The sequence below is a fragment of the Crocuta crocuta genome, unplaced genomic scaffold (assembly GCF_008692635.1).
Source record: "Crocuta crocuta isolate KB4526 unplaced genomic scaffold, BGI_CrCroc_1.0 scaffold457, whole genome shotgun sequence".
NCBI classification, from domain to species: Eukaryota; Metazoa; Chordata; class Mammalia; order Carnivora; family Hyaenidae; genus Crocuta; species Crocuta crocuta.
In genome coordinates this window covers 5,232,149-5,250,081 of record NW_027531318.1, presented here as the reverse complement: position 1 = coordinate 5,250,081, position 17,933 = coordinate 5,232,149, and the positions used below count along the sequence as shown (strand labels likewise).

General features: G+C 36.3%; 1 protein-coding gene across 1 annotated transcript in view; it reads right to left on the bottom strand.

Annotated features, from left to right (window-relative positions):
- Window positions 1–17,933, bottom strand: part of ZNF438 (zinc finger protein 438) — a 180,394-nt gene that overhangs the window by 26,570 nt on the left and 135,891 nt on the right. The window contains exon 4 of the mRNA XM_077771775.1: window positions 2,241–2,311. Coding sequence (XP_077627901.1) covers window positions 2,241–2,280 — 40 coding nt within the window. The 5' untranslated portion in view covers window positions 2,281–2,311. The remainder of the gene's footprint in view (window positions 1–2,240; window positions 2,312–17,933) is intronic.

Sequence of the window (17,933 nt, the reverse complement as noted above, 5' to 3'; positions counted from 1 at the left end):
CTAAAAATAGAATTAGAAATATTCCTTATAGATTTACAGTGTGACACAGGGGCCAAATAGTGAGATTGTGGATTTTGATATATCTGGGTTCAAATCTTAACTCAATCACAAAATTGACTGGTGATCTTGGTAAAAGTAACCAATCTCCCTGAACCTTTAGACTAAAGATTATATCTAATTTATGGTGGGATTAGATAAAACAAAGGATGTAAAGTTGTGGGTAGAGTGACTACTAACCTGGAGGCACTTGATTAATTGAGCTCTTTGCATTATTCTATCTTCTTCTCTGTTAAATTCTGGGTCAGAGGCTTAAGCATGGTTGGTCCCAGAAAAGATTTACCAACTGTCTACTAGACCTACTGAACTCCTAGCTAGGCTTGGAAGGTCTTATTTTTTTGGCCAAGTCCATGGTGGTAACTAAGCTTATGCAATAGCTTGAGAAGTAGACAAAACAAAACAAAACAAACAAGCCTTGATGAGAAACAAAGTAGGCAGGGGGGTGAGTGGTGACATGCTTTACTTCCCTGTATCAGCCAGAAACCAAGTGGCTTGCTGCTTAATTATTCAAACAGACTTACAACCTTTTAGAGATGGAACAGAATGTCTAGTGATCCTGGCTTTACTAATGGGGAAACTGAGGCTTAGGAGCAAAATAACCAGTCTGAATTTCCACAGCTGGTTGGCAGCTGATGAGGGAAAAGAGAGCAGCTTTCTTGACATCCGGTCCAGTGCTTTCCTTGTAAGCAGTCACACCTCTTGCTCAGATGAAGAAAGTGATACCAACTAGGACACCAAGTTTCCAAACCCTGGATCAGCTTACCTACCACTGCAGAAATCTTCCAAAGGATATAAACCAGAAAACCCTCACAGGAAATACACACATTTTATTTCTAGTTAGAGTTGCACTCCTCTTTCTCATCCCATGTTCTTTCGTGCCCTGATGCTCGTGGATGGATCTTGTGTGAGTTTCAGACACTCTTACTGTCTCTTTGGCCAAATGTCTGGGTGAGAACTAAGCCAGAGGTCTGCTCTGTGTTTACATCCCTTGGGTCACCTTGGATCATGCTTGGCCTTTTAAGGCCAGTAGGCACCCGAAGCAGGAAACAGCCATGTTCAACTCACTGCATCAGCCTCCACAGATAGAGGGGGCCCAGGTATTAAAAACAACCACGAAGAGCAGAGCCACTATCATCTTATAGAGCCCACTATGCAATCTGGAATATGCTGGGTGATTTACATATATTTCTTCTTTAATCTCTATATGACCTATACAGTAGTACTTACTATGCTCATTTTATATATTTATAGATGAGAAAGCTGAGGTCAAGTGATGTACCTAGACATGCACATCAGCGGCAGAACTGAGTGTCAAACCCAGACTCCATGCTCTTAACAGTTACAACACTGCCTTTCATTTTGGTAGAGAGATCAAAGAGTGTCTGCTTCCGTTAAGGGTTCTTTATAGAAAATTCCCTCCATTCGCTAAGTTGTGTCTCTTCCACGAGGGATGTCCAATTTTGCATTTTTAAAGACATTATTTTTCTCACAAACATATCAAAACTCTCTTCTGTGTAGGAGAGAATATGCAGGCGCAGGTGAAAGACTCAAATTCTTCCTAAAGGTTGGAGTTTGCCCTTTACAGTGAAGGAAATTTTATTACTCTTCATTCAGAAAAGACTATCTCCACCCGTAAACTGCTTTTCTGAAAACTCCAGGAGCTCTTGTTATAAAACCATTTCTTTTTTATAAATCATATGGGGCTGGGGAATGGTTTTTCTTATGTTTCTTTTGAAATGACTATGGGAAGAAACAAGTCAAAGACATGTGTAAGTGAATATCCCCACTCTCTACATATCTGTTGTATGTGCATGCATGTAAGAATATATACACACGTATAGTCTTCTCACTAAAACACATGTGACTTGGCTTCACAAAAGCCAATACTCCAAAGTTTCATTTGCCATCTTTTGGTGCCAACTAAATGCCAGCCAATAGGCTGGGCTCTGTGAGTTTTGTGTAGGATGAGCTGACCCTGCTCTCAAGTTCTCAGTCAAGGATACATGTCTTTATATACACTTCAGTAATTTATCAAAGGAAATCAACTTTCCTATATAATTAGGATTTTGTTCTTAGTTCCTGGAAATAATTACCTACGGTCAGAGAACACTGGCGTTGAATGTATCAATTAAAACTGTTTATAACATACACATGACCATTTTCCTCAGCATGGTTTATCTTACCTTGTTGATCTTTTGGTGGCACTGATAAAGAATTCTGCATTATGATGTATTTGACTTGAATGACAACGTCCCTAAAAATAACCAAGCACAAATAATAATTAGAAGACAATTCAGATGCCTTGTTCATACATCTGAAAAATATAAATTATAAGCTCTTTAAAATTTCTTCCTATTTATAATTACAGGAGTAGTAAGAAATGGACTGAACTATTAAGAAACTAATGTTTTTATTTCCTTCTCATTGCCATACAGACAGGATTTTACTGCATGTACTAGTGTGGGCAGCAATGACACTATGAGAGAGGAATTGTATCAGCATCTCTGCTCAGCTTAGAAGGCCAGAGAAACGTGAAAGTTGGAAGAATTAAGATCCCCTAAAACTGCCTTGCCAGATAATTATGTTTCATGTACTCTATTTAAGGAGAAATAATTAAAATATTTAACAATACAGGTAAAGGTAGTTTAGTTGTAATATACTTATTTGATGAAATATAGTTCAGTCATCAAGATACAATTATGAAGATTATGTAGCACAATGGAAAATGCACTGAATGAACACCCTAAATGACATACACTGTAGGATTACAACTATATAAAAAACAAAGGTATAGCAAAATGCATGACAGGCAATAAGTTAAGCTGTGGTTTGGCAATGTGTTTGCTGAGGCATTACATGTGTTTTTGCCTTTAATTTAGCTATCTTCCAACTTGTTTATAATACAAGCTATTTTCCAAATTGTCTATAATATATATTCAAACTATTTGAATATAAAAATAAGGCAATTAAAGGCATTGGAAAAAATATAGGTAAATATCTTATAAGCTAGCAAATACAAAGTGTTTCTAGCATGACACCAAAGACAGAAGCCATGAAGGTAGACATGAATTTTCTATTTAAAATTGTAAATGCTTTTAAATAGAAAATTGGCCAAAATTAAAAGGCATGACTTCTGCTATAGCCAAATTGAGTAACAGAGACAAGATTTGTTCTTCTGCTTGAAACAACCAAAAAATATAGACAAAACATGTGAAACAGTATTTCAAAACACTGGACATCAGATCACAAAAGACGGATCTCCTGGAAGACAGAAAACAAATGAGATGAGCCGTATGGCAATGTTGTAGGAAGGGAAGACCCTGGTGGAAAAAAGAGCTATAGAAAGAGAAAGACAGAGCATTGGAGAGGGTCTCCAACAAGTATTTGCTTATGTACTGTTCAGTAGGTCATGAGAAGATCCAAGCTGCTCAACACTCATGGTGGGGCAGGAATATATTGCCTATTCCCACCAGTCATATTGCCTATTCCCACCAGCCAGACTGAAAACACCCCTAATTCAGGACATCAAGTAGAGCACAAAAAAGGGTCTTGCCTTAGTAAAGGGAAAAAATTAATTAAGCCCTACACCAAGCATTTCTCTGGTTTCTTTTGTTTGTTTGAGAGAGAGAGAGAGGGAGATAGAGAGTGTATGTGTGTGAGTGCATGCCAGGGGGGGTGGGGACAGAAGGAGAGAAGAAAGAGAAATCTTAAGCAGGCTCCACAACTAGCACTGAGCCTCACGTGGAGCCCACCATGGAGCTCAATCTCACGACTGTGAGATCATGACCTGAACTGAAATCAAGAGTTGGATGCTGAACCAACTGAGCCACCCATGCATCCCTCTCTGGTTTCATATAAAAAAATCTTAAAGCAAGACTGAAAAGGAACAAGCTATTTCCAAGTGTCTTAACTGTGCATTTAGCACAAAACTCAAGAATATTTACAGACCTACAAACATATCACACAACAAGGTAAAATTCATAGTGTCTAACATCTAATTAAAAATTATTAAGCATGCAAAGAAGCAAAGAAACATGAGCCATAATACAGAAGATAATCACAACTGATCCTGAACTGACACAGATGTTAGACTTAGTGGTCAAATTGCAAACTGTAATTAAGTAATAACTATATTTCGTATGTTCAAATAGTTAAATATAGACAGGAAAGATATTAAAAAGACCCATGTAAAATTTCCAGAGATGAAAACTATAATATATAAAATGAAAATACACTGGATGGGATTAACAGCATATTAGCCATGTCAAAAAAAAAAATGTCAGCAAACCTGAAGACATAGTAATAGATTTTTTCCAAAATGAAACCCAGAAGGCAAGAGTAAAAAAAGAAAAGAGAAGAAAAGAAGAAATGATTAGTGAGCAACAGGGAAACGTCAAGCAGCCTAAATATATTAGTAATTGGAGAGGTGAAAGAAAGACAAAAAAAAAATCATTTTAGAAATAATGGCAGAAATTTTTCCAAATTTGAGTAAAGCTATGAACACACAGATCTTAAAAGCTCAAAAACCTGAAGCTCAAAAACCTGATGCACAAAAACCCACAAAAACTATACCAAAGAATATTATGACCAAATTGTTCAAAAATAGGGGAAAAATGTTTTTAAAGGCATTCCAAACGTATCTTATGTATAGAGGACTTGTTGTTGGAAACAATGCAAGTGAGAAGACAGTGGAACAGCATCTTGGAAATACTGTAAGAAAAAAAACCTGTAAGCTAGAATCCTATGTTCAGAGACAGTATCTTTAAAAAATAAAGGAGAAATGAAAGATATTTTTGTAAAAACAAAAGCTGAAAAATTCATTACAAGTCCACTACACTATAAAAAATGCTAAATAATGTCTTTTAGGCATAAAGAATAAAACACTAGAATAAAACCAACATCAGTTGGTTAAGCATCTGATAGGATATGGATCCATATATAAGAAGGAAAAATACTAGAAATGGGCACTACATGGTAAGCACACAAGGCTTTTTTCCCTTAATATTTAAATCTCCTAAAAATATAACTATTTAAATAAAAATAAGAATGCAATGTGGGGTTTAAAACATATGTAAAAATGATACATGATAACAACAGGACCAAAATTGAGAGGGGAGTAATATAAGTATATAATTGCAAGTTTCTTATATTATCAGTGAAGTCATATAATATCACTAGAAAGTAGATTATGGTCAGTTAAACATGTATATTATACATCTGAAAGAAATACCTATAGTCACTAAACAAAGAATTTTAGATACAAAGCCAACAATAAAAAAAAAAAAATGGAATCATAAGGGCACCTGGGTGGCTCAGTTGGTTAAGCATCTGATTTCGGCTCAGGTCATGATCTCCTGGTCCATGAGTTTGAGCCCTGCATCGGACTTTGTGCTGACAGCTCAGAGCCTGGAGCCTGCTTCAGATTCTGTGTCTCCCCCTCTCTCTGCCCCTCCCCCACTCATGCTCTGTCTCTCAAAAATAAATAACGTTTAAAAAATTTAAAAAAATGGAATCATAAAAATATTCAGGTTTTCAAGGGAAAATGAAAAAGGAATAAAACAGATGGGAAAAATAGAAAGAAAATTAGCAAGATGATAGATTAAAACCTAATCATACCAATAATAATATTAAATATAAGTGATCTACATATTATAATAAAAGATAATGTTTGGATAAATATGCAAGGTTAAACTATATACTGCCTTGAGAAAGGAACTTTAAAAATGGAGATACAAATAGATTATAAGTAAAAGAATGGAAAAAGACAGATCTTGTTAGTAGTAGACAAAAGAAAGGTAGAATGGCTATATTAGTATAAGAAAAAGTAGATTACAGAGCAATGAATAGTAGCAGGCATTAAGAAGGTCATTTCATAATTATAAAAGGTCAACTCATCAGAAAGAGACAATAATCCCAAATGTTTATGTTCCAAATAACTGAGCTTCAAAATACATAAAGCAAAAACTGATAGCACTGCAAGGAGAAATATAACAATAATTCATAATCAATAATAAAAGACAGAAAAATCACTAAAGATATTAGAGGTCAATTTGGCCTGACATTGATAAAATATTCCAACCAACATAACAGAATACATGTTGTTTTCAAAGCATATAAAATATTTATCAAGACAGACTATATTCTGGGCAATGAAAACACTTATGAGGATTCAAGTCATTTAATGTATGTTCTCTGACCACAATGGAATTAAAGTAGAAAACAAAACAAAATCACAAATACAACCTGGAAAATCTCTAAATATTTGTTCATTAAATCACATACTTATAAATAACCTATGGGTTCAAAGAAGAAATCAAAATAAAAATTATAAAGTTGTTTGAACTGAGTGGAATGCAAATACAACATATCAAAAAGCAGTACATAGGGGGAAGTTGAGAGTACTAATCATCCTTTTGAGTAAATAAAGTAGCTCTCAAGTCAATGACCTCAGTTTCTACCTTAAAAACCAGAAAAAGTGCAAATTTAACCCAAAGTGGAAGAAAAGAAATAAGAGGTTAGAGAAGAAATAAGTGAAATGAGCAACAGAAAAATAGACAAAAATAAGTTAAATCAAAAGCAGATTTTTTTTGAGAACATCAATAAATTAGATAAACTTTTAGTTTAATTAATCAGAAGAAAGAAGATACAAATGACCAATATCAGGAATGAGAGGTGACATCACTATAGACACTAATGCTATTAAAAAGATAATAGGGATCATTACAAACAACATTTTGGCAATAACTTTGATTATTTAAATAAAATGAACAAATTCCCTGAAAGACACAAACTACCAAAGCTCACTCAAGAAGTGAGCCTTAAAGTCATAAGAAACTCTTAAATACAGAAAACAATCTGAGGGTTGATGGGGGTGAGGGATGGGGAGGTGGGTTAAATGGGTGATGGACATTGTGCAGAGTACTTGTTGGGATGAGCATTGGGTGTTATATGTAAGTGATGAATCACTGGGTTCTACTCCTGAAGACAGGGCTACATTGTATGTTAACTAACTTTAATAAAATAAAATAAAATAAAAGAATAAAAAATAAATAAAAATAAAAATAAATTTAAAAAAAGAAGTTAGACTTATATTTTCAAAGAAAATGAACTCCTAGTTAAAAATCTTTCCTCAAAGAAAACTCCAAACCCAAATAGTTGCTATGATGAAATCTACTGAATATTTAAAGAAGCAATAACCAATTATATGCAACTATTTCCAGAAAATTGAAAATGAGAGAATTCTAACAACCTAATTCTATGAGGCCAGTAGCACACAGATACTAAAAGGAAAGAAATCTTCAGACCAACATCCCCAGTGACATCAATGCAAAAATTTTAAGCAAAATTTTAGACCAAAGATGCTACACAAAGAGAAAACTACAGGCCAATATCCTTGATGAACATAGATTCAATAATCCTCAACAAAATACTAGCAAACCAACTTTAACAATACATTAAAAAATTATTCACCACAATCACGTAAGATGTATTCCAGGGATGCAAGGATGGTTCAATATTTGCAAATCAATAAATATAATACCTCATATTAATAAGGATGGGATAAAAACCACATTATTATCTCAACAGATGCAGAAAAAGCATTTGACAAAATACCACATTCATTCATGATAAAAACCCTCAACAAAGTAAATTTGGAAGGAACATACCTCAACATAACAAAGGCCATATATGAAACACCCCCACCTAAACATCATACTCCGTGGTGAAAAACTGAGCTTTTCATCTAAGATCAGGAATAAGATAAAGATGTCCACTCTTGGGGCACCTGGGTGGCTCAGTCAGTTTAAGCGACCGACTTCAGCTCAGGTCATGATCTCGCATTCGTGGGTTTGAGCCCTGCATCGGGCTCTGTGCTGACTGCCAGCTCAGAGCCTGGAGCCTGCTTCAGATTCTGTGTCTCCCTCTCTCTCTGACCCTCCCCCACTTATGTTCTGTCTCTCTCTGTCTCAAAAATAAATAAACTATAAAAAAATTAAAAAAAAAAACCAACAAAGATGCCCACTCTTACCATGTTTATTCAACATAGTACTGGAAGTCCTAGCTGCAGCTGTTAGATAAGAAAAAGAAATAGCAGACATCCAAATTGGTAAGGAATGAGTAAAACTTTTCCTATTTGCAGATGACATACTGTATATAGAAAATCCTAAAGATGTTACTATTAGAATTGAAAAATGAATTCAGTGAAGTTGCAGGATACAAAATTAATATACAGAAATCTGTTGTATTTCTGTACATTAATAATGAAGTAGAAGAAAGAGAAATTGAGAAAACAATCTACAACTGCACCAAAAAGAACAAAATACCTAGGAATAAATTTAACCAAGGAGTTGAAAGACCTACAAAACTTATCTGAAAACTATAAAATTTAACTGATGAAAGATATTAAAGGCAACACACAAAAAATGAGAAGATATTCCATGCTCATGAACTAGAAGAAATAATATTACTAAAATCTCAAAGTTATCATAGATTCAATGCAATCTCTATCAAAATACCAACATTTTTCACACAAGTAGAACAAATAATATTAAAATTTGTATGGAACCACAGAAGATTCCAAAGTGCCAAAGCAATCTTGAGAAAGAACAAAGGTAGAGGCATCACAATTCTAGATTTCAAACTATACTACAAAGCGATCGTAATCAAAACAGTATGACAGCATCACAAAAAGAGACACACAGATCAACAGAATAGAAAAGAGAGCCCAGAAAAAACCCATGATTAAATGGTCAATTACTCTATGACAAAGGAGGCAGGAATATACAATGGGGGAAAAAAAGGTTGTTTCTTCAATTAATAATGCTGAGAAAACTGGACAGCTACATGCAAAATAATGAAACTAGGTTACATTTTTACACCATACAAAAAACAAACTCAAAATGGACTAAAGACCTAAATGTGAAACCATAAGACTCCTAGAAGAAAACATGGGTAATAATTCTTTGATGTCAGTCTCAGCAACATTTTTTTCCTCAGGCAAGGGAAACAAAAGCAAAAACAAACAATCGGGACTCCACCAAAACTGTATTTTTTGCACAGCAAAAGAAACATACAAAACAAGGCAACCTACATAAAGGGGAGTGATATTCACATGGAGACTCTGAGAGGGTATTTTGGCAATATGCATTCTAAGCCTTAAAGTTCTGCAGTCCTTTTGATTCTGACCTTCCTTCCACTTCAGAAAGTCATCATGATAATGTGCCCAAAGCTATATTGCCATCCATCCTCATTATCATCATTTTTATTACCTTTTTAGAATTCTTCAGAGTGCCATACACACCAAATGTAAAACCTCTAAGTAAATTAGGATACATTTTTACAATAAAGCTATTACAATGTTCCTTAAAATACTAAAAATATGAAAAATGCTTACCATACATTTTTGTATGAAAGGGGTTGGCTGCAGAAAGGTATGGTTCAATATTTCTCCCCCATATATGCATGAGAAAACTACTAAATATTAAAAGGGGCTATTTCTGAGTTGGGGATTAATTGCTTTTTAGTTTTCTTTTTATGTTTATGGATATCTAAGTTTCCCTAGTGAACAAATACTACCTTTGTCATCAGGAAAAAGAAAGAAAGAAAGAAAAGTCTTTATTGCTCTGGAGTGCCATTAAAATAATTTTACCTGTACCCCCAATATTTTGGTATTTCAAGTCAAAAATTTGCTCAAATGGCCTTCCTCTGCCACATAAAGTACTGCTGTATTTAACTCTATACTTTAATTATGGAAAATGAATAAATTATGTATAATTTATGCCTAATGCTCAGTAAAGAAAACTTATGAATAATCATAATCTTGTATCTTCTGATTAAAAATAAAAGTGCATTACATAAATGTGCTAGAGGAAAAGTTGCCTTAAAAATTCACATAAGATCTAACAGTATTTTTCAAATACCATCCATAGAAGCAAAGTCAATATGCCTCTTTACTCAAGGTACCCTGACACAGTACTAGCAGGCAGTGTCCTCCCCAGTATATATAATCTCTGATAATTGTAACCTGGCTTTTCTTTTTAATAAATTTTTTAATGTTTATTTATTTTTGAGAGAAAGAGAGAATGAGCGTGCGTGTGTGAGCAGAGGGGCGGTAGAGAGACAGGGAGACACAGAATCCAAAGCAATATGCTGACTTTTTTTATTTGAATGCTGAAAAGTAGAAAAATCTATCTGAAAGGGGAAAAAAATGAATGCGAACAGTAATGCCATCAATTATAGCATGATTTAATACAATATGATTTATAAATCACTCCCATGATTACTTTTCATTTTAGTTAATATGTCATATTTAAAGAGTTGATTAAAAATGAAAATTAGGTGAATTGGTTACTTGAGAAGTGACAGCTTGCTGGTTCTGGAAACGGAAATCTCCCATTTGTTCCTAGTTGAGGGAACCTAAGGCAGATAGTACCTGGTCTTTGTTACGCTACCTTACCCTAAAAATAAATTTAGACAAAGAACCTCGCAGAAAAAATAAAAATCATTTGCTCCATGCTCAATAAGCTTATTAACATTAACGCATGCTGTGAATGTGTGTTTCAGCGCATGCTCCTATGTGTGTATATGGACACCAACCAGCGCTGCAATGTGGATGTTCATCTAGATAATTATTTCTAGGGAACTATTCCCTAGAGAATAAACATGTCATATATCACCTGCCTGATACACTGTCATTCAGATAAATGTCATAATATAATAAATTTGTCCAGGAGAACTTGGAATATGAAAATATTTAAAAAGGTAATAAAGTCTTGAGTAATTAACAGGCTCTTCTTTGTATGTTAAGATAATGTGATTGGGCAGCCGCTCATCTCTCAGGCCTTCCTCTAGTTCTGATTCTATTGTGACTTTTGATTTTCAAGTATTGGACAGTGACTATCGCACAGGTTTTAGGTTGGAGGCTGGAACCAGAGTTGGTGAATCCACAGATGACAGCTTCCCCACACTGTCTTACTGCAACTCTTCCGCACTGAGTGCTTACTGTATGCTGGACCTACAAGGTAACTCACACATCCCTCTTATCCTCACACGAGCATCGGCAGTTGTCATCTTTCAAGCCAAGAAACTGAGGCTCAAAGAAATTAAGTAACATGTGCAAAGTCACCAGGATGAGCCCAAATTAATTTCCCCAGGTGTGTCTGATTCCTAAATTCAGATTCATGTACACACACGCTCACGCTCATGCTCTCCTACACTACCTCTCTACCCCCCTCCCTTTTTTTTCTCTCATGCCCACAGGAACACACACACAAGGGTGGACCAGGTCAATGGAAATGCAACATAGAATGTTCTTGTGCTGGATCCTAGAATTGAAGACAAATCAGTGAAACAAAGAAGAGCTTTCTCATGACTACTGACATTCAGCTAAGGAACCTATTCCACAACATGCTAGATGATACATTAAACTCTTGTCACTGAAAAAGTTGAGGGAGAAGCTCTCACTGAAGTTTTTTTTTTTTTTTAATCAGCCCTAAGAATATATAATGTACACCTTAGGAGCGTGGCAGGAAAATACTGCAACAGGTTGTGTAACCCCAGACAACATCTAACTAAAAAAGCCACTTTTCTTTTCTGTATTAAGAAACAGAAAACAGTCATGACACAGAGGAGGAGAAAAAGGAACTGCTTGAATGAACTTATAATTGTGAAGTATTCGATGCTGCTCTTGTCCTTTATATACTTAGGTATTGTTTGGAAAAATGTAATGCACTTGTGAGTGAATTTTCCTAGCTTGTTTTAAATAATTTCATGTGCCCAATATACTTCATTACTTTTTTTTTTACTTTGCAAATCAACTTCATTGAGGTATAATTTACATACAACAAACATATACCCCACTAAGTATCACATTCTTGTTTCATATTAGGGGCCTGGCTGGCAGGCCAGTGCCCCTTCCAGGGCTAGCTGGTCCTGGAGATGGCAAACAACTCCCCTGTGAACACATCTTCCATATGCACATCAACCAATCCAAAGTCCACATCCCTACCTCCATTATCTTGCGGTCACACAACTTGCTCATATATCACCCCCCCGCCCCGCCCCACCACCCATCTAAATCACACCAGGGCCAGGTTCTAGACCACTAGGACCACCCTACAGCCTAAACTGCTGAAATCATTCAAATTAGCCAACCCTACACTTTTATCTGGCCCTGCCTTATCTTTCCCAGGAAAACCACAATAAAGGCTTCAAGCCATGACTTCCCATAGCTCCCTCTGCTTCCTGACCAGCCCCGGAACTTCCCAATGTGGCCACATTGGATGGCATGCCCCCCTCCTCCTAGGGACAATAAGTAATACACTCTTCTTCCAAAGGTAGTTTTCTCTGTGTATTTCACCATAGTGTACCTGAAACAAATGCCAGATACATTTTAAGAACATATAAAATATTAATATCAGTTCAAAAAGTTTCCTTGTTCCCTGAAAAAGTTCCTTTGGGCTCCCTACAGTCAACCCCTACCCCTCATGACAGGGCCTGGGCAATCACTGGTGCTTTCTGCCACTATAAATTAGCTTTGCCTGTTCTAGAATTTTATATCATTTCATATCAATCAAACAATACAAACTCTTATGTTGTGTGAATCAAACCACTGCCCTGTCTTGCTGAATGGTATCCATGAACCCACTGCTGGACATCTGGATTGCTGCCAGTTTCGGGCTATCATGAATAAAACCACTATAAATATCTGTGTCCAAGTCTTTGTGTAGATAAATGTGTTCACTTCTCTTCAGTGAAAGCCTAGGAGTGGAATTGCTGGGTGGTATATTGAATGTATGTTTAATTTTATAAGCAATTAATTGCTTGTTTTCCAAAGTGATTTTCATTGGTTTAAAAAACTACCTCTTCAAAGCAATGATGGAATTCATATGTTTTGAGATCTTTACATAAATAAGAGGACCCAAATACTTTAAGGTTCAATTTTGTTAAAATAATAAAAGCTTATAGTATATAAATTCTGACTAATAGAAGCATTCATCATTCACTCAATTGTAATAAAGGCTTATTCTTATCTCTACCCTATTTTAGAAACAAATAATAAAATTCTCAAATTGGTACTAAAGGATTAGAAAAGCTGAAAGCGAATCTAGAGAATAAATTTGGATCCATTTAGGAAATTCTCAGTGCTTCATTAATATAATGTATTAATATTTGACAATCTCCTTCCTTCCCTAAATGGCTGCATACTGCTAATGAGTTCAATAAGAAAGCCCCTCTTTAAATTCAGATATTTCTAAATGTCAGCTACTGACAGTCAGATGTTTTATAGAGCCATCCTGAGGAACTAATTTGTTTAAGACAAGGCAACTTCTTTTCTACTTAGAGTTGGGGAAACTTTGGAAGTATAGAGTCCTACATCCCCTAATTTTTTAGCTGTGTTGTTAAGGTGTTCTCACCAGATGCTCACTACTCTTTCGCAAATCAAAAAATCCTAAAATCCTAGACTGACCCTTAATTTTCAAGACCAGTTCCAGCCCAATCTCAACGAGTTAAATGCAATGCAATGAGTTAAAAGTTGAAAAGGATCAGCAAACTGAGGAGATCTAAAACTTTTTACTGTGTGACCTTGGAGAATCATTGTATCTTATTTCTGTTCCAGTTTCCCCAAATTAGGAAGGGAGAGATAATAATACTTGTTGGCTGAAGAAAACATTAAACTAGATCTTATGTACTGAAAATACATTGAAAAAAAAAACTATTCAAAAAACAGTGTATTTTGTATGTTAAAAAAGTTCTACAGGATTCTTCCAAAAGCTAGAAATGGTTATTACTATCTTTGGCACTTCTGAGAACAAAAAGGGAATATACCAGACCTTTTTTAAAAACACAAGCAACATTGTTTACAACTGTAATATATAATCATCTCCCCTCATAAAGTGCACGTATACTAGAGTTCTTACACATGTGCTACATGTATGACCAAATGAGGCAGAATGTTTGGGAGGGCATTTTTCTGCCTCAATCAAAATCTGTCCAGGAAAATATGTTCCAGCCGGAGGCCTTCGTTTCTTTTCCCTTCACAGGTTTTCTATATAATTTCTTCCAACTACTGTGGCTCTAACTACAACTCTAAATTTATATTTCTAGTTCCCAGGTTCCAGGGCGAAATGTTCTCTGTTTACTACATATCTCCACTTGGCTCCCTGCAGATGAAACGGAGCTCCTGTTTCCTCTAAGGTGTTTTTCAAAGTTACCGCCTCTGCTCCAAACCCATTACTGCCCTAGTTCAGGTCTTGCTGCTGTTACAACAGCCTCCTAAATTGTCTTCCTACCTCCCGGCTTTCAGGTTTCCATCTTCCCATTTTTCCGTCTATTCTTTGTGATAGAGCTAGAACTGTTTCTCTTTTTCCTTTATAATGAAAAAATTTCTATTTTATTCAGATTTGTTAAGTAGAACTGACAGATAAAATTGTATACATTTAGGGTATACAATACAAGGATATGACATATGTCTGCTTTGTGAAATGATCACCACAATCAGGTTAATGAACATATTCCATCATCTCCCATAGTTACCTTGTGTGTGTGTGTGTGTGTGTGTGTGGTGTGTGTGTGTGCGCGCGTGCATGTGTGTGTGTGCTGAAAACACTTAAGGTCTACTCTTTTAGCAAATTTCAGGGAAACAACACAGTATCACTAACCACAGTCACCGTGCTGCACATTAAATTCCCCAGAGACAAGCACTGTGAATACTCAGGACTGATTCTTTAGGTATTTCTTCTCCATATCTGTGGATAACATGTTTATGATCCTACTTCTTGACTGTTCTGTTTTAGGTAGTATCTATTGATGTTCCACTGTGGAGAATGAAGATTTAGCTCTATTTTTCTCTCTCCATCAACAAAAATCTTGCTTACTAATTTTTATTCTTTATTTTTATTTTGTTTAATGTTTATTCTTGAGAGAGGAGAGTGAGCAAGGGAGGGGCAGAGAGAGGGAGACACAGAATCCAAAGCAGGCTCCAGGCTCTGAGCTGTCAGCACAGAGCCCAATGCAGGGCTCGAACTCACAGACCACAAGTCCATGACCTGAGCTGAAGTTGGACACTTAGCCAACTAAGCCACCCAGGTGTCCCATAATTTTTCTGAGTATAGAACTCCAGGTTGAAGTTCAAAGGTGTTGTTCCACTGTCTTTTGCTTTCCAGTGTTGGTGTTAACAAGTCCAAAGTTATCTGTGGTCCTTTGGATGCATTCTGTTTTTATTTTCTCCTCTATGGAAATAATGTTCAGAAATTTCGAGCAAAAGTATCTCAGCATATTTTCATCCATTTGCCAAGTGTTTGGTGGGCCTTTTCAAGCTGGAAACTCCTATATTCATTCAGATCCTGGGTTATTCCATTATTTTTCTGAGATTTCCTAATTTACTTTTCTCTGCTACCTCCTCCCTACCCCCCACCCGCCCTGAACTCTTATTCAGGTGTCTACCCTTTCTGGACAGTTATACCTTCCCCACCCCTTTTCCTATGTTTTCTCTCTTATTTTTGCTCTTTCTGGAAAAAAGTTATCGTGCAGTGTTTCCACTGAGTTCCAACTGTCATCTTTACCCAGTGGTCCATGACTGGTCTTTTATTTATTTAGTTTTTTAAGTAATCTCTAAACCCAGTCTGGGGCTCGAACTTAACAACCCTGAGATCAAGCATCCCACGCTTCACCTAATGAGCCAGCCAGGCGCCTCCCATAAATGGTCATTTTAATGTAAACCTAATCGTTCTTTTCCTAGGCCTGGAGTCCTTCAGTGGCTCCCTGTTGTCCACAAGAGAAAGCCTGACCTCTTTCACACAGCACACTAGACTTCCACACACTGGCCTGCGTGGTCATCCCACGACATTAGTAAGAGCTGTACCTCCAAAGCTGGCCAAACAGGTTCCCTCCTCTGCCTCCACGATTCTTCTCTCCCCTGTCTTGCTACATACGTTCGGCTCAACTTCTTCCACAGTGTCCACCAGGCCAACTCAAGGCATTTCGATTGATTTATCCATTATCTTCCAACCCATGTTGGCTCTCTCTTAGCAGCATTATCTGTTTAAATCTGTCTGTTTTCCCCATCACCTTATGAGTTTCCTGATGGCAGGGACAATGTCATATTTACCTCGGTATTTCCAGAACCTAGCAGTGACTGGTATGTAACAAGGTTAAAAAATGTTTATTGAATGAATAAATGTCAGCAGTCCTATAAAAACAACAGTGCTAGGAATTAACGATACATGTACAGTTCCATCTAGTGCTTTTCATACCATTTAAATCTTTTAGTTTGCAATAGTAAGTTTCTAAAATTCTGAGTAATTTTTTTAATGAATAGTGAATTTTAAAATCTGAGGTAATGTCTTTTTAATTTTGCCATTATTACACTTTTCCATAACCTAAAGTGACAGATAGTTGTCTAAGTTAATTTTTTCAGTAGCAAATTTCCTTTGATCATTGACAGATTGCCTGGTTCTGTTTTGAGAAGGACTGAAACACTCCTAAAATGACTTAAAAATTATCTTACGTAACTGTAAAAAAAAGATGTCCTACTTTCAGTTTCTCAAGTACCGGGCTTGGGGCTTGATAGATCAACACTATTACCACCTACAGATAACAAGTCCTAGGAAACAATGATCCCCAGCATCATCTACAAGTACAAGACATTGCTGCTGCGGCTTTTCTCTTAAAAGGCCTTCATGTGTTTCAGTCATATTTGAAAAGTCCCACGTTTTGGCAAGTTTTCACAGACAGGCATCCTTCTATTCCTTATTTATTCAAATGTAAAAGATACAAACGTAAGAAAAATATTTGGGAGTTTCTACATCAACTAGAACATCCTTGGAATTTCCCGCCTGGATCTCAATGCTAAAAGGATGAAGTTGTTCAGGCCAGTGAGGTTACCATCATGATGCAGATGAAATCACTGCACAAATGTACGCCATTTGGTAATAAATGACACTCATCAGTAAAATAAATACGTAAAACAAAGATGTTGTCATTTACACATTCATGATATAAATACACATTGTGAAACTGTTCATTACTTCATTCCCTTGGATCATTCTGGCTGGCAGTGTTTCAATCAGTTTAGATTTAATTCATTCCCTTGAAATAATCACATCTCTACCATTTTTGCTCTTCTCTTGTCTACATGCAGTGATACAATCATCTTTAGACAAAGCAGGCTGACAGAAAATTGATAAATTTCAAGATCATTCTGGATTCCTCACATTCGTTTTCTCTCCTAAATCTCACTGGCTGCAAAGCACCATGGAGCTTCGGTTTCGTCACCACACTCTATTTCGGCCTTCTGCGTCTCTTCCTGTCTCACCACCTTGCAGCCCTGCTAGTAAGGTTCATTTCTCTCTCGGCCCTGCTCCCATCTTTAGCTTTTTCTTCCTTCTCTACAGTGTATCTGCATTACATTAAAATCCCATCAATTAGCTTTACAATGACTGTTTCAATTAAAAAACACATCACTGTTTGATTTCCTGCTAACTTCGCCCATATTTTTTATGATCTTGTGGGTATGTGAGCTGCCACTAACAAATGATTCTGGTGATTTTTCTCCTTTTGAAATAATTCACACTTTCATCTTTTTCCTGGAGCACTCTCGTCGCAGATTTACCTTTTCAGCATCAGCTCAATTTTTGTTATTCCATGGCCTCAATGGCATTGGTCTAATACCCAGGTTATCATAAAATGGTTATCTCCAACATGGAAATAGCTAAGTAAAAATGAACAAGCCTCCCTCTCATTCTATAACCCCAATCCCTACTCCCACCCCCAGAGGCTCTTCACATCTATGTGGGTCTCCTTTCAGAAATAGTCTGTGTGTATATAAGCTAACACCTGTAGAAATATGCTTCACCCCTCTTTCTCTCCTCCCCAAA